This window comes from Palaemon carinicauda, chromosome 8 (genome assembly GCF_036898095.1).
Source record: "Palaemon carinicauda isolate YSFRI2023 chromosome 8, ASM3689809v2, whole genome shotgun sequence".
Lineage (NCBI taxonomy): Eukaryota > Metazoa > Arthropoda > Malacostraca > Decapoda > Palaemonidae > Palaemon > Palaemon carinicauda.
The window spans coordinates 117,150,571-117,174,847 of record NC_090732.1 but is presented as its reverse complement, the minus strand read 5'-3'; the positions used below and the strand labels follow the sequence as shown (position 1 = coordinate 117,174,847).

The window sequence follows — 24,277 nt, the reverse complement described above, 5'->3', positions numbered from 1 at the left end:
GAGCTGTCGCAACTTCAGTGGCCTTTAAACAAAATAGATCTCTGCGAAGTATAATGGACGCAACCTATTGGAGAAGCAAGTCAGTGTTCGCGTCTTTTTATCTTAAGGATGTCCAGTCTCTTTACGAGGACTGCTACACTCTGGGACCATTCGTAGCAGCGAGTGCATTAGTGGGTGAGGGCTCAACCACTACAATTCCCTAATTCCATAACCTTTTTAATCTTTCTCTTGAAATGTTTTTTATTGTTGTTTTTGGGTTGTCCGGAAGGCTAAGAAGCCTTTCGCATCCTGGTTGATTTGGCGGGTGGTCAAATTCTTTTCTTGAGAAGCGCCTAGATTAGAGGTTTTGATGAGGTCCTGTGGTATGGGTTGCAACCCTTCATACTTCAGATCCTAGGGGTCGCTCAGCATCCTAAGAGGATCGCGAGGCTCCGTAAGGAAGACGTACTTAAAAAGGCAGAGTAATTGTTCAAGTCGACTTCCTTACCAGGTACCTATTTATTTTGTTTTTGTTATTTTGATAACTTCTAAAATGAAATAAAAAATCCTTAGCTCATAATGATGTAAACATTTATTGCTGGTCTCTACCCACCCCCCTGGGTGTGAATCAGCTATTATAATCACCGGCTAAGTTAAATATTGAAAAATGTTATTTTGATAATAAAATAAATTTTTGAATATACTTACCCGGTGATTATAAATTAAAGGACCCTCCCTTCCTCCCCAATAGAGACGCAGTGGACCGAGGAGAAAATTGAGTTCTTTGTTTACAATGAGTACTGGGTATCTGGACGACAGATGGCGCTGTTGAAGTACACCCCCTACCTGTATAGCGATCGCTGGCGGATTTTTTCCGTAGAGTTTTCTGTCAAGCAGCAGAGCTGCAGCTATTATAATCACCGGGTAAGTATATTCAAAAATTTATTTTATTATCAAAATAACATTTTTTTTTTTTTTGTTATAACACAATATAACAAATAATTTGTTAAGCTTTACAGTCAAGCACTACAGAGCTAAAATGAATGAATTATTATGCATCGACAACTTGGATGAAACCAGTAAACTTCTATTTTTGCAATTAACAGTAAATAAAATATGAGACATTTCTCATAAAAATAATTTAGTATGCTAAATTAAAAATGATAGTTGAAGTAATAATTTGTTCTTTTAGGAAATAAAAATATCTTTAAGTAGTTTGCCTTAATCAGCTGATTTAGAAATACTGTAATAGACAGAAGTATTAATAAAATCAAATTATAAATGTGAACAATGGAAATGATTACAACTCGCCATGATTTTATTTCTTAACTTGCATGAAATGTGAGTATATACTGTATATACTCTCTCTCTCTCTCTTTTTTGTACTGGTAGTTCATTTATAAAGCTACATATTTTTTATCAATTTTTACTTTATTAAATTTTCGTATTTCTTTAGACATTATTAGAAATTCTTGGTATCATTACTTGATGTTTCGATAACAGGAATAATGTACTAATATTACTTAGTGAAACATCAAAAGGAAATTATTCAATTTGCCAACTCGCCTTCCGCCAGAACTATGAAATTGCCCGACTTGAGACGTGAACTCAGCAAAGAATGACTTGCGACATATTTAAAACCCTATTCTGTTAAAGAAAATAACTTGAGTATGTATTTTGTTTTTATGAAATAAAAAAAATTATCATTTCTAAGACCATAAATGTTGAACTACTATCAGAGATGAAATAAATGACATTAAATGCATAAAATATGAGATTCTGTCCTAGTTGTAGTCAAATTTACACTAAGTAGTACAGTACTGTACACAAGAAATACTTGGTATCATTACTCGATATTTCAGTTACAGTTATACTAATATTAATCGGTGTCTGATTGAAAGGAAATCACTTAATTTGCCAACTCGCTTTCTGCCAGAAATGACGTTATCAGACATATGATGAACTCGACAGATTAAAACTTTTCTTATTATATTTTTTATTTAAAATGCATAACGTATATTATCAATAAAAAATATTAATTTACCAAGAGAAATTATTTAATTTTATAAAAGAAAATAATTATTTCTAAAGAAATATTTTTCCCATAAGCGTACTATTTCTGACAGAAGTGTGATGTCATCACAGAGAAAAAAGCGGTTGTAAAGTCTTGCATAGGCCGTCCATCGACAACTACCTGTAATTAGTGCTGACATTAACATATATAGTAGTGCAGTACATAAATATTCATCACTTATAAAATTATGTTTGCATGCATATTTTCACAATACTTTAAGCTTTCATATCCTGATTTATGAGATAAGAACAAACTAAGATGATTTCAGATAAATTTTGTTAATGAAAATAATCACCCGATATTTATTAATGAATATTCATGAAAAATTAAGATGTATTTCTTATTGCAAGCAGTACAGTAATGTTGCATTCAGTGCATAATTTTCCAAAAATTATAATTTGAATGATAACCATGGGCATTTTTCTTATACATCAATCAGTAAGCAAAAAATAGAAGTACTGTAAGAAATCTTGAAAATAGATTCAAAACAAATAAGTTATATTTGATTTATTACTTACTGTTCAGTGTGTAAAGTTCATATTTATTTTGTCAAGATAACAACCTGGGTATATAGTTTGATGTGTAGATAAATGTTAAAGGAAGACAGCCTCTGATTTGACTATTTGCTGTAGTAAATAAAATACTTTGGGCTTCCATTTTTTCTTTATGATCTATACTACATGAGAGAGTAAATTGCCCTTTCAATTTTCCATCCAATAATAAAATTTGATGAGATAAATTAATTTCACTATTTACATTAGGCATTAGGGTTGAAAATATAATTTTTACTAGATTGCAAATATATTTAAAAGTGTGTTTTACTTTGTAGGTATATAGATGTGGGAACTCCTAGTTCTTCAATGAGTCCAGCTTCTTCTAGTTGTTTGCCATCACCTGCTTCATTTACATTAGAAAGTCCATCACCACCACCAACTACTGCAGATTTTTCAGAGTTTTTCCAAGCATCTACAAAAGACTTCTCCAGGGATTTTTCTAATCTTACTCTTTCAGGTAAACTGGTGAAAATGTTAAATTTTAACAAATTGGAATGACTATTTTGTCAAACTTTATTCCCATCCAAATGGATTATAGTGCACAGTGTATTATATTGTTTGTTTTTCAGATCGAGAGCAACGAGAATTGTATGAAGCAGCCAAAACTATACAAAAAGCATATAGATTATATAAAGGCCGTAAGAGATTACAAGAACAAGATAAAGAAAGACAAGCTGCCATTGTTATCCAGAATTATTATAGACGCTACAAACAGGTAAGCTATAAACTTCCTTTGGATTCTTTAAAAGTTATTATTAAAAAAAAAGGTATAGGAAGCAGATTTATGTTTTCCTTCTTCAAAAGCTATCACTTATTTCCCCTTCAACAAAATACCTAGCAGTTTTTGTCCATCCCTCCTCTATAAGAGAATGTTGATAAAAAATAATTTGTTCTAACATGAATACAAACCCTTGTTCTTTACTAAGAAAAAATTCAGCGGAGCTTGATTTCTTAGCAATAAAAAATTTTGAGCGACCAGTAAGCGTTGTGATAGGGGGGAGACTCCAGCTCTGCCTGCATACTCACTTACTCAACCACTTTTGATTTGCCTACATTAGACCGGACATGCTCCGTTGCCTCTCTGTCTTCTGTTTAACTGGCTCTAACTGACTTTGATCTCTTTCTTTTTGCAGGTGTGACTGCTGTTCCTGAGGAAGCATTATGCGGGTCTGCCCTGGCATGGATGGCCGCCCTAGTGGCACATTCTGTTTCCCCTTGGAGACTGATCCTCATCAGCTTTACACTTTGTGAAAGGACACTCCCGCACAGAAGCATCTCCTATTGGCGAGTATCCTCCCAGTGGGAGTGGTTCTGTGGCAGTAGGAAGAAGTCTATGCAGAACTCTTCACCCTCAAACTCTGTCTTGAAGGCCAATTAGTCCAGACTGACTGTTTCATCCAAGGGACTCCCCCCATTGCCTCTGCCAATCGGCCTCCTCTGGAGTACGGTCAGACACGAGGGATGTGCCTTTGACTCTAGGACAACTCTCGGGTTCGGAGGACCCTGTTGCTTCCCCTGGCAAAGCAGTGGGGTTCTATCCCGGGGGGAAGTCCTCCCTTGCTCTTCATGAGCTCTGGCCTTCATTAGGGCTCTCTGTGGAACCTCAAGTGACAAGCTTTTATAGGTTTTGAAGCATGGTGCACAGCAGGAGCCTCCATCTGCTCCCACAGAGGTTGGCCTTAGCCCTTCCTCTTCCTGTGCCAAGATAAGGAGCCCCTTTCCCTCTAGGCCTGTGCCCCTCACCTCTTTTTTCCTTGGCAATTACACCCGACGTTTTGTAGTTGGTTGTTCCCCTAAGGGGTTAAAGGGGTATCAGTTTTGCTGGCCAATCCCACGGGGTGAGCACACCTGCTGAATCCACTCAGGAGCAGGTTCCCTCCCCCAACACGTATCGGCCATGCGGGAAATCTTGGTGGACATCCTCTCGTTCGTGAGTTGTTAGCCATGCTCGAGAGGACTCCTCTTTGGGCAGCTCAGAAGCGTGTTCATGATTACTTGCCAGCATGCTCCAGCTCTTCGGAGCAAGCAGGGGAGCACTTCGCCCTCCCCTGGGAGGGTGGCCCAATGGGCCCCTCATTACACCACGACAGCATTTAAGGTAATGCCAAAACGCCCTCGATCTCCATTAGCAGGACATGCTCGGGAGGAGCCCGCCCTTGTAAGGTACTTTCTGGATGAGTCGGGGGAAGCTAGCTACCATCCTCCTACCCCACTCTCCCCAGTCCAGGTCTCCTCAACACCATTAGCCTTATTAGGATATTCTCAAGATCTATGCTCGGGATCCCCCCTCTTTTGCTCGTGGCGCGTATGACGTTTCGCCTGCAAGCAGTGAGCTACCCTGAGCATGACATCAGCTCGCTCTCTCTTGCATTTTAACCTCCTTCACGAGCAAGATTTCATCTCTTTCACTTTTCCGCCGTTCAACGCATTCCCAACCCTCTACTCCTTGGGATCCTGAAGCAGAGTGAATACATGACATTGTCATGGCTTCTTTGACCTCCAGACCTGCCCCGGCCAAGGCTTCTTTTTCATCGGTTCAATCTGATGAAACATTTGCCATTCCTTTGACATTAAAAGTGTCTCCTTGGAATCCTAACACCAACTTCGACCCCAGGCACCGTAGCATGACGCCATCTTTTTGTGGTCCCACCGCCTCTCCATCACCAGTTTCTCAGTCTAAGTCTCCAGCTCCCCTGTGAGGACCAACTTTGCATGTGTCTAGGTATTAGACACACCAGGAGACGGGGCTGCTAGGTTCCGCCTCTTGGATTTGGACCTCTTATGGAAACAACCGGCCTTGATCCCACGAATATCCCTCAGAGATGCTGGAAAACTTAGCCAGGTCATGCCTCCTCCCAGTAACACCCTACATTATAGAACCAGTAGGGGATCGAAATCTCTGAGGGAGATTTCTTTTGTAGAGTTTTATAGACTTCCATATGGAAGCATACGATTTACCATCTCTGATCCCAACCCTGAGACTTTCCTCTGCCTCCCAGGAGCACACTGTTGCTCTCTGTCACTGGAGCCTCCACAGGAAAGTCCTGTGGTAGGAAGAAATAATCATCCCTGCCGAAGAACTGGGACTTGAAGGTTGAAGACAACCCTTTCTTCAGTGGAGGATTCAACAGGCAATAGTGTCTGCTTCAGAACCGCTTTCTAGGGAAGCTCCTCTCGGGTCTCGTTCCCCTACTGTACTTCATGATGAATAATGTGATCCACTCCAGGCCCAGCTGGGTATGCATTGGCCAGTTCTAAGCCTTCTAGCACTGAGCTCTGGGAGTCTAATTCTGTTTTCCTTCAGGTCTTGACCTGCATTTGCAAAGTCAATGGCCTTAATAAACCTATCTATCCCACTCCAGAGGGTCAGGTCACTACCCAAGACCTACTTTGTAATGCCCCAGACTTAAGAGATCAAGATTGGAGCTTCCTTGGTCCAGACTGGTGGCGGGTTCCTTAAAGAAAGTAAACTCGTAGATCTCTATGGAAAGACTTCCTCAGGCCTCGCAGCTCCTCGAGAATACTTCCTCCTCCTTTCGTGAGGCAAAGGAAGTACTATGATGTTTTGAACAATGACCCTTTTCCTCTGCCAGTAGATCTGCCAATGTCAGCCCTTGCCTAGGAAATATCCGCAGACAAACAAGTTGGCACCTCAACAGGTCACTTTTGCTTCTGGCGACACGTAAGTGGTGGAGTCTTGCAAAAGCTACCCTTCAAACCTCCCCCTTGGTGGACCATTGGTCGGGTACAGTTGAATACCTGGCAGACAACAAGATCTGTCTGACCCGTGAGAAGAGAATGTTTAAGAACGACCTTGTGAGGGGCCAGGGCAGTTGAGTTCTTGGGTCACAATGCTGCCAACCATTGGGTCAACTGGGTCTTAAAAGAGATGAGATTTGATCGTCTAAGTTCCTAAAGCAGTTGCCAAACAGGACGTCCTACTCTGTAACTCCTCTATTCCCTGTTCCTGGTGGACGAGGTCAGAGTAGCGGAGAAATGGAGGAAGGCAAGCCATGACTAGGGCTGTTTCATTCTCCCCTTCCTCTTTGGCACCTACTATGCCAAAAGCTCAGACTATGCAGAGACAGCCACATAAGACCTTCCCCAACTCGGCCCAAGCAACCCGTTCAAGGGAAAGGCCAGAGAGGAAAGAGGGATAAATAATTCAGACGTGGACAACACCCCTGCTAGGGAGGGGCATTCCCCCTTCAACACCAGTTGGGGGGATGCTTGCAACTTGGGTGGTAGCTTGGGAGAGCCACAGCACCCAGCCTTGGACAGTACATGTCCTTTGGGTAGGGTACATTGTCCCTTTCATCAGCTCTCCCACTCCCCTGATTTGTCACCCATCAAGTCCTCCGTCCCTCGCCAAGGGATCAGTGAAGGACATCGCCCTTCAGACAGAAGTACTAACTATGTTAGATAAGGGTGCTTTCCATCTTTGCTTCCTCAATCAACTCTTTCTTTTAAAGAAGGCATCTGGAGGCAGGAGAGTAAAAGACCACTCTCAGCCCTGAACGAGTTTATTCCTCAAACTCTGTTCAGGATAAGAACTGCAGCCATGGTAAGACAGGCGATTAGACCAGAGGACTTCATGATAATGAAGGATTTGACAGACATGTACTTTCAGGTCCCTGTCCATCGCTCCTCAAGAAAATAACTAAGATACTGTCTGCCTATACAAAATATACTAGTTCCAAGTTCTATGCTTTGGCCTGTCAACAGCACCTCAGGTGTTCATTCTAGTTTCAGCCTGGGCCCACGTCTCCTCCTCTATGTGGACAAGTGGCTGATTCTGACAGACTAGGCAGCAACCATTCTCCTACACCAAGACAAGCTTCTCAAGTTTTGCCATGATTGGGGGGTTGCAGTAAATTGCAAGAAGTCATCTCTGCATCCCAAACAGGATTTGGTATATCTGGGAATGCACATCGATATCCAACTAGGAAAGGTGCTTTCCATCTCAGAACAGAATCAAAAGATTGAAGGAAGTGGCCCTTCCTTTTCTCTTGTGGAGTTGGCTTACTCCCTTACGGTGGCCTACAGTGCCACTGCACGCAGTCACTTCACTGACAACGAAGACCGGTTGGTCTCAAAGCAGGGACTGTTCAGGGAAACCCGTTTTGATAGGGTTTGAGCACAAGAGACTTATAAGATTCCAATCTTCTTCAAGCTTTTCATCTTCTCTCTCCCCCTCCAGATATGATTCTCTTTACAGATGTATCACAAGAAGGGTAGGTCATTCACAGATACATCAAAGGAAGGTTGGGGTGCTCTCCTGCTTCATCACATGGCCTCCAGGTTGTGGTCCAACCCTGTTTGGTAATTCCACATAAACCTCTTTGAATTTAAGGCAACTTTTCTAGCCCTTCAACACTTTTTACATCTTCTACCAAGTCACTCGTTAGTGCAGCTGAGCGACAACTTTTTCGTGATGGCTTACCTGAACAACCAAGGAGGTTCTTTCTCTCCACAGCTTTGCCATCTAGCTGTCGAGATTCTGAGATGGACAGGCAAGTGAGTGTGCAGTCTTCCCCCGCTTGTCGGGAGGTTGGTTACCAACTTTCTCAACATTTTTTTAATGGTTAAGAACACCAACTTATACTGAATCTACTCCTAGTAAAGAACTTACATTATTACACTTAGGAAAAATATAAATTACATCCAAATTTGTCATGTTAACAAGGATCCATGCCCAATTTTTTATAGACATACGGTATCCCTAGAGTAAAAACTCATTGCTCATATCCACTTAAAAGTTAATACTGCATACAATATCATTCATAGACATATATTTTAACTCAAACATTTAAAGCATATTAATTTTAGACTTACAAATACTGTAGTATCTCATTACACAGAGAAGTTCCGTACATTGCAAGATAATCTCGTTCCTACAGTACTAGTTCACCACACATGCTTATATAGGGGAAATCTTTTTGTCACCCCCTTTATACGCAGCCACCTGGCGGCCGCATAGGGAACTACTGTACCTCGTATCTCGGAATAGAAATTTGCTTGGAACTCTCCTTGTATCTCAATTTTCTTGTATGTTGGGTCGCTCGTATCTCAAGGTATTACTGTATTACATATACTGTACAGTATTTTTTCTGAATGTATTTCTCTCATGTACTTTTTATCTTAAATTTCTTTTTTCCCTCACTATAAACTCATCCCATAACAGTCCAAGTTTATATTATGAATGGAATACTTTATATAGTACTATATAATGTAATTCTTTCTTTAGTGATATCTTCTCATCATCATAAAACCTGTAAGTGTTTCAGCGCTCTACTCATCTGTATAATCAGCATCTTTCCCTTAGGTACTAGAATATTAGTCTAGTAGATTATCAGTGGTTATTTTCAATTTATTGAATAGTATCTTGTTTCTTTTCAGTATGTTTACTTTAGACAAATGAGTAGAGCAGCAACATTAATTCAGAACCAGTTTAGGTCATATTGTGAACATAAGCGCTTCAAGAAGAGCTTAGAAGGTGGTGAACATCCAGGTGTCAAGTTTTCCCTTAGAGGATCAAGAGAAAGCACTCCAATTCCAACCTTAAAGTAAGTATAAGTTCATTTTTAATCACAGCTCATAATCATTAACATTTTCAAGCCACAAAAAATTATGAACTTACCATTACATAGTGCCAAATAACAGCATGTTCAAAGTAGTCTAATTAAAAAGTAAATGCATGGAATTATAAACACCATATCCAGTTTAAATAAATTTAATTATAAGACAAGTTCGTAACTATAAAATTTATCTTTTAAATAGCATTAATTGCAGAAAATCTGTAGACCATATTTATGTATATCTTAAGGAGCAAAACAAAATTAGTTACAGCACAATACTCTTGAAACTGCTAAGGTTAAAATTAGCATTTGCATTGTTTAAGTAATACTGATAAATAATTCATTAACAAATCTTTCTGTACCTAGTGGGTTATCTCAGGAATAAAGTTTTCCATCGGGTTCATCTTTTGTATTTTGCAAGACTTAATATGCCTAATGCACAATACTTCTATACTTTTTGACAAATACTCTGGTCTGAGGAAATTTGTTTTGGTCTGCTTCCAGGAGAACTTATTCACAGAGGCGGCAGCACCAAGCTGCTCGAAAAATTCAGCAGTTCATGCGCCAGACCAAACAAAAGTAAGTCACAACAGGTAGCACACTTTTATAATGGCCTTCGTTGTTTATTACATAGTAATGTTTGTGTGCGTGTCAGCCTGCATACTTAACACTTGAAGTTTTGGGTTTTGGTGTAAACGCTTTTGCTAATTATTAGTGTGCATATATTGTAATTTTTCAATGTAGAGGAACTATCTCCTTTATTTTGCATAAATATTTTCTATACAGTACTAAGCATAACAAAATAAATTACACTGTACAGTATGGAGATATGTAATATTCTCTATAATATCTAACAGAAATATAGTTTAGAGAAATATGACATTAAATTATATGTTCTACTACAAAGACCTTGAGAAAGAGTAATGTCTGTAATCATTTGTCATATAATTCATTCAATAAAGTGTTCAATAACATGATTCAAGTTAATTCAGCTTCACTGTAATTATAACCTGTTCATTTATATCATACATTCATTTTGTTTCAAAGGCAAGCTGAAATTAGTTAAGAATTGATGAGCAGACATCTTCAATCTGTAGTTGAGTACTATACCTCAAACTCTTTTACTCCTTTATAAAGCATTCTTTTGAAGGCTGCCCTAATACCTAAAACTACCTGAATAAAAGTGTCATCGAAGATACACCATTTGGTGTTTTTACTTTAGCTTTGTTCCTACGTGTATACAAACCTTTTTTCTTTAAAATAGGAAAAGTCTTCAGCAGAGATAGAACGGCTGTTGAAATATTTAACCAGATAGTTAACCATAGGCGACGAATCTAAGCGAGTAGCCCTGCCCACTCTCGTTAAAAACGTCACGTTTATCTTTGACCACGAGTAGACCTACTGATGCATCCTATCCAAGGCATTTAAATTTTTTTTCTCATACATTTTAGTTTGAATATTGGAATTTGGTTCGTGTGTTAATGATGAAACAAAGCAAGACTAAGCAAGTTAGGTAACAGGATGACACTCATTGTTTATGGTTTAACCAGGAAAAATATCCAGACTTTCACTGTGCTTTTAGGGGCATGATTGTTTGAAGCCATCCCCATAAGCCAAGCGAAGATTGTGGCCTTTCGCTGAGGGTGGGCATATACTTTGAGAAGAGGGAAGGCTAAGTCTGCTAAAGTGTTATTCTTGGCAATGCCAAAAAGACTGTTTAGCTGTTTTTTTTTTATTGAGTTAGTTTATTGCTGAAGCTTGTGAGTATATGGGCTTGGCTTGGTCCTAAGGAGTATGCATCAGAAGCAGGGAGAACTAGAATCTGTATCAACTACCTTTTTCAGGGTTGGCGGAATGTGAAATGATGTTTTTCAATATTAATCTTACCCGATGATCATGTAGCTGTCAACTCCGTTGCCCGACAGAAATCTACGGTCGGGATACGCCAGCGATCGCTATACAGGTGGGGGTGTACTCACCAGCGCCATCTGTGGTCAGGTACTCCAGTACTTCTTGTCAACAAAACCTCAATTTTTCCTCTGTCGTGCCGCCGGCAAGACCTACATGGATACGCTGTTGATTTTGGAGTCTTTTGTTCACGGTTTGGTGAAGTATTTGCTCTAAAATTTAGCCTTCGCTGTACAGGAAGCTTTTCCCTTAGCTTAGATAGCTTTTGGAATTAATTTGATTTATTGGTTAACGATCTTTGCTTTACCTTGGAATTCCCCCTTGACTGTTCCTGAAATTCAAGATGTCCGACCACTCTCAAGCTCCTAAATTTAGGCGATGTAGTGTTAGGACTTGTAATAGGCGTCTTCCGAAGGCCGCTGTTGATCCTCACACCGTATGTTCCAATTGTAGGGGAAAATCCTGTCAATTGGAAGATCGATGTGGGGAATGTGCTGGGCTTTCGGAATTCGATTTTAATGAATTCCTCAAATATACAACTAGATTAGAGAAGGAGAGAGTTAGGAGGAGTTCTTCTCGCTCTTTGGTTTATTCCTCTCCCCATGCCCCTCAACCTTTTCCTTCCCCTGTGGTGGTGACCCCCGAACCTGCTACGAGTGCTCAGCCTGATATGACGGATATGTTGCGTGCCATTCAGGCTCTTGGTGATAAGGTGGAGTCGTTGGTTAGTGACCACAATCTTCTCTTGGCAGATGTCAAGGAACTTAGCAGTGGGAAGTGTTAGTGCCAGTGCTGTGCATAGTGTCAGTGTCAGTGTTGCGCATGAGGATACTTCTGTGCGTGCCAGTCGTCCTCCCAGTCCGGGACCTCTTGCAAGCTCCCAAGCCCAGGGGAGAAGCAACGTCGAAGGACCAAAGGGTTCGGCAGGCCTTGATCGGCGCACAGTTGTATCCTCAGTGGTTGCGGGCGTATCTGCTAGAGATCGTCACTTCCACTCCCAGACGAATGAGCCCTTAATTTCCTCGTCTGCGGAAGAAGTTTCCAGGAGGAAACGGTGGACCCAGGTCTCACGACCGCTCAAACGTAAGGTCCCTTCCGAGCTAGTCCAACGGCCCAGGTGTAGCCACTAGGCCAGTTCGGACTCGCCGCAGTCATCTGATGACTGCACACCTCCCAAGAGAGGTAGAGTGGTGCCTCAACAGGCCTCTGCTCCAACCACTGTAGACCCCAAGTGGTCAATGCTGCAGACTATGCAGTCTCAGCTTGCGGCTTTGATGCAGGAGTATCAGGCAGAGAAGGTTAGCACCCCTCCTCCTGCGAGCGCTCCTCCACCTCTGCGCAGTCCTCCCTGCCAGACGCATGTTCTTGCTGCGCCTCCTGCTTTCATGCGTGAGCTGCCGCATCGGGAGTTGCCGGGTTCCAGCACTATGCGGCAACCTCCTCAACCCATGAGGCAGGAGCCTCATGCTATGCGGCATCCTCCTCAACCCATGCGGCATGAGCCTCATGCTATGCGGCAACCTCCTCAACCCTTGAGGCAGGAGCCTCATGCTATGCGGCATCCTCCTCAACCCATGCGGCATGAGCCTCATCCCATGCAGCACGATCCTCATTCCATGCAGCATGAGCCTCATCCCATGCAGCATAAGCCGCATGCCTTGCAGCATGAGCCGCATGCCTTGCAGCATGAGCCGCATGCCATGCAGCACGAGCCTCATACCATGCAGCAGCCGCTTTCCATGCAGCATGAGCCTCATCCCATGCAGCATGAGCCGCATGCCATGCAGCATGAGCCTCATGCCTTACAGCATTCTCTTCTGACCACATCGCATGCTCCTCAGACCACCGCAGAACCTCCCTCACACCAGCCCTCTGCCTTTGTTGTTGCCAGCCCTCAGTCTATTCAGCAGAGGCATGATGATGGATCCGCAAGTACGCATGCTCCCGTTCTGCAGGATTTAGCCATTCAGCCTGCTGCTCTGCCTTTACCTCTCGCTACTCAACTGTCAGGCGATGAGGTTTCTGAGGATGAAGCTGCTCATCTGGATGATCCTCCCTCTGATGTGGAAGGACACAAGTCTTCGCCGCCTTCCTTAGACTTTCGCAAAGTCCTGGCTCTGTTCAGAGAGTTGTACCCTGAACACTTCGTGTCTGCAACTCCTCGTTCTCCTCCCTCCGAGTTTTCTCTGGGCATGCAGTCTACAACACCTGCCTACACCAAGCTTGTCCTCGCCAGATCATCAAGGAGAGCTTTGAGGGTTATGGGGGATTGGTTGCAGTCCAAGCAGCAACTGGGAAGGACCTCTTTTGTGTTTCCTCCTCCTAAGCTGGCTTCTAAGTCGGGCGTCTGGTATGCCACGGGAGAGGAACCTGGCTTGGGGGTTCCTGCCTCTGCCCAGGCCAACTTCTCAAGTTTGGTTGACTCTCCCCGCAGGTCGGCTATGAGACGTTCGAAGGTCTGCTGGTCCTTTTCAGATCTGGACCACTTGATGAAGGGAGTCTTTCGCGCCTTCGAAATTTTTAACTTCCTCGATTGGTGTCTGGGAGCCTTAAGCAGGAAGACTGCTCCTTCAGACAAAGACTCGGCCATGCTGATCATGTCCAGTATGGACAAAGCAATTCGTGATGGTTCTGGCGAACTTGCGGCTATTTTTGTATCAGGAGTCCTCAAGAAAAGGGAACATCTATGCTCCTTCTTATCGGCTGGTATCACCCCTTGCCAGAGGTCAGAGTTGTTGTTTGCTCCTCTCTCCAAGTGCCTGTTTCCGGAGTAGTTAATTAAGGGGATGGCTGCTGCTCTTATCCAGAAGGATACGCATGACCTCATGGCTTCTTCAGCACGTAAGGCTAAAACCTTACCTTCCGTGCCTAGACCTTACCGCACCCCTGTTGCTGATACACCTGCTACCAGGTTCATTCCGCCCTTTCGTGGCAGAGCCTCCAGTAGAGGAAGTACCCGTGCAGACAGTCACCGTGGCAAGTCCAAGAAGGGTGCCAAGTCCACAAAAAGCAAGCTTTGACTGCCTTCCTCTCCAGACAGCTGTAGGAGCCAGACTCAAGACCTTCTGGCAAGCTTGGGAGAGCAGAGGTGCAGACGCTCAGTCTGTGAAGTGGCTAAGGGAGGGATACAGAATTCCGTTCTGCCGCAATCCCCCTCTGACCACATCTCCCATCAACCTCTCTCCCAATTACAAGGAGAAGGACAAGAGGCTAGCGTTACAACAAGAGGTGTCGCTCTTGCTACAGAAGGAGGCAGTGGTGATAGTTCGGGACCATCAATCCCCGGGCTTTTACAACCGTCTCTTCCTGGTGGCCAAGAAGACAGAAGGTTGGAGACCGGTGCTGGACGTCAGTGCGCTCAATGCTTACGTCACCAAGCAGACGTTCACAATGGAGACGACGAAGTCGGTCCTAGCAGCGGTCAGGCAGGAGGACTGGATGGTCTCGTTAGATCTGAAAGACGCCTACTTTCACGTTCCCATCCATCCAGACTCCCAACCTTTTCTGAGATTCGTCTTTGGAAAGGTTGTGTACCAGTTCCAAGCCCTGTGCTTTGGCCTGAGCACGGCACCTCTTGTGTTTACGCGACTGATGAGGAATATTGCGAAATTCCTTCACTTGGCAGACATCAGAGCCTCCCTTTATTTAGACGACTGGCTTTTAAGAGCTCCCACAAGTCGTCGCTGTCTGGAGAGTCTCAGATGGGCTATGGATCTGACCAAGGAACTGGGCCTCCTGGTCAATTTAGAGAAGTCCCAGCTCGTTCCTTCCCAGACCATCGTTTACCTGGGTATGGAGATTCAGAGTCGAGCTTTTCGGGCTTTTCCGTCGGCCCCAAGGATCAACCAAGCCCTAGAGTGCATCCTGAGCATGCTGAGAAGGAACCGATGCTCGGTGAGGCAGTGGATGAGTCTAACAGGGACTCTTTCATCGCTAGCCCTGTTCATCGAGTTGGGGAGACTCCACCTCCGCCCCCTTCAGTACCATCTGGCAGCTCACTGGAACAAGGAAATGACGCTCGAGACAGTCTCAATTCCTGTTTCCAAAGAGATGAGGTCTACTCTAACGTGGTGGAAGAACAGCATTCTTCTCAAGGAAGGTCTTTCGTTGGCTGTTCAGACCCCCGACCATCATCTCTTCTCGGACGCATCAGACTCGGGCTGGGGCGCGACATTGGACGGACAGGAATGCTCGGGGATATGGAATCAGGAACAGAAGACGCTTCATATCAATTGCAAGGAGTTGTTGGCGGTTCATCTGGCCTTAATGAACTTCAAGTCCCTCCAGCTAAACAAGGTGGTGGAGGTGAACTCCGACAACACCACAGCCTTGGCGTACATCTCCAAGCAGGGAGGGACTCATTCGAGGAAGCTGTTCGAGATCGCAAGGGGCCTCCTCATTTGGTCAAAAAGTCGAAAGCTCACTCTGGTAACGAGGTTCATTCAGGGCGATGAATGTCATGGCAGATCGCCTCAGCCGGAAGGGTCAAGTCATCCCCACAGAGTGGACCCTTCACAAGAACGTTTGCAACAGACTTTGGGCCCTGTGGGGTCAGCCAACTATAGATCTGTTCGCTACCTCGATGACCAAGAGGCTCCCATTGTACTGTTCCCCGATTCCAGACCCGGCAGCAGTTCACGTGGATGCCTTTCTGCTGGATTGGTCCCATCTCGACCTGTATGCATTCCCGCCGTTCAAGATCATCAACAGGGTTCTTCAGAAATTCGCCTCTCACAAAGGGACACGGCTGACGTTGGTTGCTCCCCTCTGGCCCGCAAGAGAATGGTTCACAGAGGTACTGCAATGGCTGGTCGACGTTCCCAGGACTCTCCCTCTAAGAGTGGACCTTCTGCGTCAACCTCACCTAAAGAAGGTACACCCAAGCCTCCACGCTCTTCGTCTGACTGCCTTCAGACTATCGAAAGACTCTCAAGAGCTAGAGGCTTTTCGAAGGAGGCAGCCAGAGCGATTGCCAGAGCAAGGAGGACGTCCACTCGCAGAGTCTATCAATCTAAGTGGGAAGTCTTCCGAAGCTGGTGCAAGGCCAATGCAGTTTCCTCTACCAGTACCACTGTAACCCAAATTGCTGACTTCCTGTTACACCTAAGGAATGTTAGATCCCTATCAGCTCCTACGATCAAGGGTTATAAAAGTATGTTGGCAGCGGTTTTCCGCCACAGAGGCTTGGATCTTTCCTCCAACAAAGATCTACAGGACATCCTTAGGTCTTTTGAGACCTCTAAGGAACGTCGGTTGTCCACTCCAGGCTGGAATCTAGACGTGGTCCTAAGGTTCCTTATGTCATCAAGATTTGAACCTCTCCAGTCAGCCTCTTTCAAGGACCTCACTTTAAAAACTCTTTTCCTCGTTTGCCTTGCAACAGCCAAAAGAGTAAGTGAGATTCACGCCTTCAGCAGGAACATAGGTTTCACATCTGAAACGGCTACATGTTCCTTGCAGCTCGGTTTTTTGGCTAAAAACGAGCTTCCTTCACGTCCTTGGCCTAAATCGTTCGAGATACCTAGCCTATCCAACATGGTGGGTAACGAGCGGGAGAGAGTACTTTGCCCTGTCAGAGCTCTTAGGTACTATCTCAAAAGGTCAAAACCCTTACGAGGACAATCGGAAGCCTTATGGTGTGCTATTAAGAAACCTTCACTACCAATGTCTAAGAACGCAGTTTCTTACTACATAAGGCTTCTGATTAGAGAAGCTCATTCTCATATGAAGGAAGAAGACCTTGCTTTGCTGAAGGTAAGGACACATGAAGTGAGAGCTGTGGCTACTTCAGTGGCCTTCAAACAGAACCGTTCTCTGCAGAGTGTTATGGATGCAACCTATTGGAGAAGCAAGTCAGTGTTTGCATCATTCTATCTCAAAGATGTCCAGTCTCTTTACGAGAACTGCTACACCCTGGGACCATTCGTAGCAGCGAGTGCAGTAGTAGGTGAGGGCTCAGCCACTACATTCCCATAATCCCATAACCTTTTTAACCTTTCTCTTGAATACTTTTATTGTTGTTTTTGGGTTGTACGGTCGGCTAAGAAGCCTTCCGCATCCTAGTTGATTTGGCGGGTGGTCAATTCTTTCTTGAGAAGCGCCTAGGTTAGAGGTTGTGATGAGGTCCTTTAGTATGGGTTGCAGCCCTTTATACTTCAGCACCTAAGAGTCGTTCAGCATCCTAAGAGGACCGCTGCGCTCAGTAAGGAAGACGTACTTATTAAAGGCAGAGTAATGGTTCAAGTCGACTTCCTTACCGGATACTTATCTATTTTATTTGTTATTTTGAATAACTAATAAAAATGAAATACGGGATACTTAGCTTCTTTGTTAACATGTATACTGGTTTTCACCCACCTCCCTGGGTGTGAATCAGCTACATGATCATCGGGTAAGATTAATATTGAAAAATGTTATTTTCATTAGTAAAATAAATTTTTGAATATACTTACCCGATGATCATGATTTAATTGACCCACCCTTCCTCCCCATAGAGAACCAGTGGACCGAGGAGAAAATTGAGGTTTTGTTGACAAGAAGTACTGGAGTACCTGACCACAGATGGCGCTGGTGAGTACACCCCCACCTGTATAGCGATCGCTGGCGTATCCCGTCCGTAGATTTCTGTCGGGCAACGGAGTTGACAGCTACATGATCATCGGGTAAGTATATTCAAAAATTTATTTTACTAATGAAAATAACATATTACAGCAAGTTTGACCCAAGGAAATCTTTGTGACCCACAGTAGTATCAGTGATGATCTCATGCCAGCAGTGTCAGTGAAGCCAGTGCTAATTCACCCAGTGCACTCTAAGGCAAAGAAAGCCACTAGGAGGTTGATAAGAAGGCTTCTGCTCTTGTGGAAGTGGAAAGACGGAAGCTGGAAAGGCGTAAGAAGGCTCCAGGACTGGTGCCTACCACCCCTCTATTTTAACTTCAGCTTTTTTCATTCCTGTGCCTGTCATCCTGTTCTTGTCACCCCTGCCCCTGTGCATGTGACCTAGCGCCCGTGGCTCTCTGCATCAGTAACCCCAACTCCTGTACCTTATGTTCCGAGTCCCAGTGAGTGTGCCTGTCACTTCGCTTGTGACTGTAACCTCTCCCATGTTATGGTTTGTCAGAGCAACCCCTGTGGTTTCTTCTCTTGGGGGAAGCCTTGTCACCAATGGTCACTCAGACCTTGACTTCTCTGCTTGCAGAAACTGAGGGGAAGGAAGGCCTGTTGCAGATGCAAGAATAATGCTCTTGACATTACCTATTTTTGGAGGTGTGAGTGGATGGTTCCCGTTGGTAGCTGGTGCTGTGCCATGGCCCCTCAGAGAAGGGTTTGACTACCCTGGTACCCAGGTTGACCAAAAATGTACTCTTTCCATTTACCAAGATGGCCAGAGATACGCTTGCCTTTGGCCAGTTGTTGGAGGTGCTTGGGTGCCCTCCTTCACCTTTTTTATCTGGACCTTGGTACTCCCTTCTTTGTTATGGATACTATGATATCCTGTACTGAGAAGATGATACCTCTCAAGGGCGCCGTTGCCTGCTTGTGCGCAGCCAGATTCCAGTGGTTAGTTGTTATTACTATTTTTAAGAGGGGGTGATTAACCAGCCCAATAAGTCGAGTTCAACTCTTACTGAGCTTGCCAGCCATCATTTGGCAGCTGAAGTGACATGGCCCAGTGCTTATGCATGGGGCCAGTAATTACTGTCCACCATGATCAACAGTACTTGGTACCTCTTCTGTCTCTTGTTTAATCAGTGCCACAGATCTTTCTCTCCTAGAAGACAACCAGTTGGGTCATTTATTGGCCCCTGATTTACATTACTAGCTCTGTCCTTAGGACAGAACACTCATAATCGAGAAGGGAATAGATCTGAGAAACCTGCTTAGCTTTATTCTCTACAAAGGATGAGGATGTCCATGATTCTCATACCCAAAAGTACTAAATCTTGGCTAGTACCAACAGAAAGACTACCCAGAATCAAAGTATGCCTTTGTAGAGGTTTTAGCACTAATGAGTGCAGTAAATTAAATGCTGCGAACTCAGATATTTTATTGGTGCTTTTGTGCCCCTGAGGTTTGAGACCTTCTCTGTCTACAAGAGTGTTCTGTGTCAGCACCTCTTAAGTTGATCCATCAATGTGTGCATTGATTTCCTTGCAGAGTTGGATCAAAAGGCACACCCTTATTGGGCCCTCCAAGCAGTCTCAAGCCTTGACCAGTGGTAAAGTGCTGTGAAATCTTTTGCCGAGATAATGTGGTTATCAACTGTTGACTGTAAGAAGAAGTATAGAAGACACGTCTCGTTGAAAGGCAGTGATCTTTTTAATCACATCAGACAGTTGGCCAATTGGGTTTTGAAGGAAAGGGACACTATGGTTTCCTAATTCTCAAACTAGTTGGTCCAGAAATATCACTTGTGCTTTCAAAAGCTTAGGTACAGGAATCCAAGTCACTCTTGCTGAAAAGTGGAAAACGATTTGCAGGATTCTCAGCTCTGCACCCCGTCTCCTCTCTTTCACCTGCTCAACTTTTTCTAGGCCATCTGCAGACTAATCTTCAGGTGCTGCTATGCCTGCAGGATCGTTTGTGGAAAAAGGTCGCCATGACTTTCTCTTGCCCTACCTGAACCACCTTTAACTTCTTCCACTTCTTCCAGCCAAATCAGTTCAGAAAAGGAGGCAGAGAAGAGGTAGAGGAGTATGATTTTTGGAGTTCTCCCTCTCCTGCTGCAGCAATTAGGGGGATGCTTGGGATGACATTGAGCAACCTAACAGAGAAACAGGGTCATATCTCAGGTAGTTAATGCCCTTTGGGATGGATACTTATACCTTTCTGATCTGCAGAGGGAAAGGAATGTTGTTAAAGCATGAGCTCAAAAACATTAGAGACGGATATCTGGGCTTCTAGAGTCGACTCTTCCTGGTGGAGAAATTAACTGGGGGGTTGCAGACTGGTCATCTACCTCTCACATGGAACCATTTTGTACAGCAATCAGGTTCAGGATGGAAATGGCATAACTGTAGTAAGTTCCATTAGAAAGAGAATTCTTGTTTTCATCAGTCCTCTTGGTAGTACCACAGATTCTTCCTCAGTGTAGTGGTGCACTGCTTTCCAGGTGCTCGATCAAGTGTTCACACTGGTGGCAGCTTGATGTATCTCGATGATTGATTGATCCTGGCCTTCTCAGAGAGGCAGTTGCTCTAGGACCGAGAACACCTTTTGTCCTGGAGATCATGATAAATTGTTCAATCAAATAGAGGAATTACTCTCTCAATATACAGTAGGTATATCTTGGATTACACTGTTTGAATTTAAATTATTCTCGATTTTACGTCATGTGTCATAAAAAAAAAAATACATGGAAAAATAGAAATAAAGTTAATTTTATTCGACTTGACATCTTTCTGTCACAGATATTGAAGTCTTAACATCACTAGAAAAACATTAAAACACATGAAACCAATGTTACTGTACGATAAGAATAAAAGGATATAAAATAAATAAAAAAAATATATTTACAACAAATGTCAGTAGTACAGTATAATCATCATCATCATCCTATTATTATTATTAACATTATTAATATAAACATCTGTGGCTGTGTTGTTGTTGATGTCTTATTTAGCGGTCTCAAGAGATCAATAGCTGAAAAGTGGCGTTTTCCACTGTAGTTCCAATATCCGTTTGACATCGGCGTCAGCGCCATTCGTGATTCCCACAAAATTGAAATTCACTTCAGTTTAGGCATACATCATTGCAATATAAAAAAACCATGATTTTTAAAAGGTTAATTGTGCTTCCTTAAAGCAGTTTTGTATTCTATTTTTCAATTTCAGATTCATTTTAACCATCAACAATTACAGACTTTTATTTTTGGTTGTGATTACCTGATCTCAAGACTGTATCGAGAATATCCATACATAAGAATAATAAAGAATAATCGTTTATATAATTTAACTCATTCAAAAAATATTCCTAATGAAAATTACATAAGCACCAATTTCTTATAGCATATCACGTTTTTTAAACATTTTGTTTGTAGCTATCATTATCATTAATTATCATATGAATATGTTCTCTCATACGCCAAAATTTGTGTCGAACCCAGAACCTGTCAAAATAAACCCAGGTTCAAGACCTCCATCCTCCCTCTTCATGAATTGTCTGGTGGTAATCAATAGGAGATACTTTTGGATCCCATAAGGGCAATGATGCTCTTTTGAATGAGAATCGTCATCTCATGCTTGGGTGTCAGTAACTTTGGCAGAACCAAGAAAGAGGTGTTGAAGAAGTTAACACAGTCTCTTTCAGGCTTCATGAGACAATCAAAGAGCATTACTTCGACCATTGAAGGAGTTAAGGAAACAGCTAGAAATAGAGCTCACAAAGTCAAGGGTATTGGCCATACTTAAAACTGAAGAATTTTGTAGTTAGACAGGTGATGGACTTTAGAACTTGGATATGCCAAACAACCTTCACAGCTTTCTTCAAGTGAGTATACCACAAGTCATTAAATTCTTTTGTTATTGGCCCTGAGATGGCCGCTCAAGTAGTTGTGTGGCCAGCCCGGCTGTCATAAGGGACAAGAAGCATCTTGTCTATGGCAACATGTTCAATAGAAGGCTGGAGGAAAGGTAGAGTGACTGGCTCTTCTGCAGCTTCTTTCCTTCCCCTCACTTGAGGATGAAGCATTTGAACAGTTACACAAATTCTGTTAAGGTATATTTCTGAGCACCAGTCTTATTAGACTGGATTTGTAAGTACTAATTCTCCTCCATCCTCCTTTAATGTAGGGGAGAATGGTGGAATAACTACTTACCCATTTGCCATCACACACACCAGTCATTTCATTCCAAAATGTGTTTCTCCTTCAGTGGATGAAGATTTCTTCATCAACAGAGTACCAGGTATAAAAATAAGTGCTGGCCAGGACCTATCAGCCTACCAATCCCTATGATGGGCCAATAGGAGGTAGGTGAAATCCGCTCGTTTACCCCCAAACGGGACCAAGGACACTAGCATATTCCAAGGAAAAGAATAATCAGTTTGGCTCAAAGGAGTCTCCTTATTTTAAAGGACAAAAGGTTTGTATACACATAAGAACCAATAACAAACTTCAATGGGTAATTTACATTTTCCTTAGCTATAGAATGGCGAGTCCTTTAAATATAAACTCCTACTTCAACCACCCAGCTCAGGTCTTACACAAGGTAAGGCAACCTATACAGACAACCACCCATCGCGGTTCTAAGCCAAAGTTAGAAAGTGGAGATTCTTTGACAAGAGTTGGTAGGGCTAGACTATTTGCCCACTCTCACCACCTATTGTTAACTACCTTATTAACCATTTTAACGGCTGTTCCAGCTCTCCTAAAAACCTTCTCTATTTTATGTGACTCAGGTTTGTATAGCTATGAAAAATATAAAGTGATTTTAAAATTTGTTATATTTAATCAAAGAACAGGATTATATTAAAACAGGTCCAAAAATAGCAATTTGGCATATGTTATTCTATTTTATACATTGAATAGGTATGAATACTCAATACTTCAGAGTATGGTAAAACCTGCCAAAAATATTATAATATTTAATGCATAACAGAACATCTTAATTGGTTAGCTACTAAAACTGTAGAGAGGCTATTCACTCACATGGTTAAGGTGTAACAGATTCTATAGTTATGGCAAGCAGCCCTTCTAGAAAGATACTAGTCTGTCAGACCAATGTTCTTTATATTACTATTATTATTATTACTTTCTAAGCTACAACCCTAGTTGGAAAAGCAAGATGCTATAAGCCCAAGGGTTCCAACTGGGAAAATAGCCCAGTGAGGAAAGAAAATAAATAAACTACAGAAGATGTAATTAACAATTAAAATGGAATATCTTAAGAACAGTAACAACACTAAAATAAATCTTTCACATATAAACTATAACAACTTTAAAAAGACAAGAGGAAGAGAAAAAAGGTAAAATATTGTGCCCAAGTGTACCCGCAAGCAAGAGAACTCTACCCCAAGACAGTGAAAGACCATGGTACAGAGGCTATGGCACTACCCAAGACTAGAGAACCATAGTTTGATTTTGGAGTGTCCATCTCCAAGAAGAGCTGCTTACCATAGCTAAAGAGTCTTAGCAAATGGAAAGTAGCCACTGAAAAATTACAGTGCAGTAGTTAACCCCCCCGAGCAAGGAATTTTTTTCTTTTGGTAATCTCAGTGTTGTCAGGTGTATGAGGACAATGGAGACTATGCAAAGAATAGGCCAGACTATTTGATGTTTGTGTAGGCAAAGGGAAATTGAACTGTAACCAGAGAGAGGGATCCAATGCAGTACTATCTGGCCAGTCAAAGGACCGAATAACTCCAGCAGTAGTATCTCACCGGGTAGCTAATGCCTTGGCCAACCTTCTACCTACTTGGGTTAGAGTTCTTTTGCTCGAGCGTACGGTGAAGCACACTTTTCTATTTGCTTTTCTTGTTTTTCCAAAGGTATGTTGGGTTGATTTAATAAAAGGGCCAAGGAGAGAGATGTGCCAATAGCACTGCCACAAAAGTTTCAGCTTCAGATATTGAAATCTTCCACCACTTCTTCTTAACAGGCAGCTGGATCTGCTTATTTTCTTTGATAGCAGGCAAGAAACATCTCTCTTGCATTAGGTCATAGTCTAGGTCATAGTCAGGAGACTGTTGCTTGGTCAAGCCAATAAACATTCTTGTTGTTCTAGATGACAGCTCCTCTCCGTTGAAAGAGTATACTGCATTTCTTTTCCTTTCTAGAAATTAATCAAGCAGCATTTGAGTCAAGTGTTCAACTTAACCCCTGCTTTACTACCACCTCCAAACCTGAAATGAATATTTTAGCAAATATAGACTCCGTTGTTGATTGTTACCTTCCGCTGATGGGCCAAGACAAGCGCTACAAAAGTAATGGTGCACATCCAGCCATTTTTAGGTATTCTGAATGAACACACTTTTTACAACTACTACCAAATCTTTCCCCGGATGCCAAAACTGTAGGAAAGAGCATTATTCTAGGATATGGCAACCTTTTGATACCGAGATCACTACAACATGAAAACATCACCATTAATTTGCCGTAAACCTAGTTCATTAGCAGCAGCAGCAGTGCCCAGACCAAAGCTAGGAAAACAAGAGCTACAAGAGACTGACATGGGGGCTTATACA

General features: G+C 42.8%; 1 protein-coding gene and 1 long non-coding RNA gene across 6 annotated transcripts in view; one reads left to right on the top strand and one right to left on the bottom strand.

Moving 5' to 3' along the window:
- LOC137645853 (calmodulin-binding transcription activator 2-like) overlaps positions 1-24,277 on the top strand; it is a 142,446-nt gene that overhangs the window by 89,439 nt on the left and 28,730 nt on the right. For all 5 annotated transcript variants that reach the window (XM_068378840.1, XM_068378839.1, XM_068378843.1 and 2 more), the window contains 4 exons: positions 2,883-3,064; positions 3,177-3,322; positions 9,007-9,173; positions 9,690-9,764. In XM_068378840.1, coding sequence (XP_068234941.1) covers positions 2,883-3,064; positions 3,177-3,322; positions 9,007-9,173; positions 9,690-9,764 — 570 coding nt within the window. The remainder of the gene's footprint in view (positions 1-2,882; positions 3,065-3,176; positions 3,323-9,006; positions 9,174-9,689; positions 9,765-24,277) is intronic.
- LOC137645855 (uncharacterized) overlaps positions 2,146-24,277 on the bottom strand; it is an 89,193-nt gene continuing 67,061 nt past the window's right edge. Inside the window, exon 3 of the long non-coding RNA XR_011045357.1 lies at positions 2,146-2,173. This is a non-coding gene — a long non-coding RNA (uncharacterized lncRNA). The remainder of the gene's footprint in view (positions 2,174-24,277) is intronic.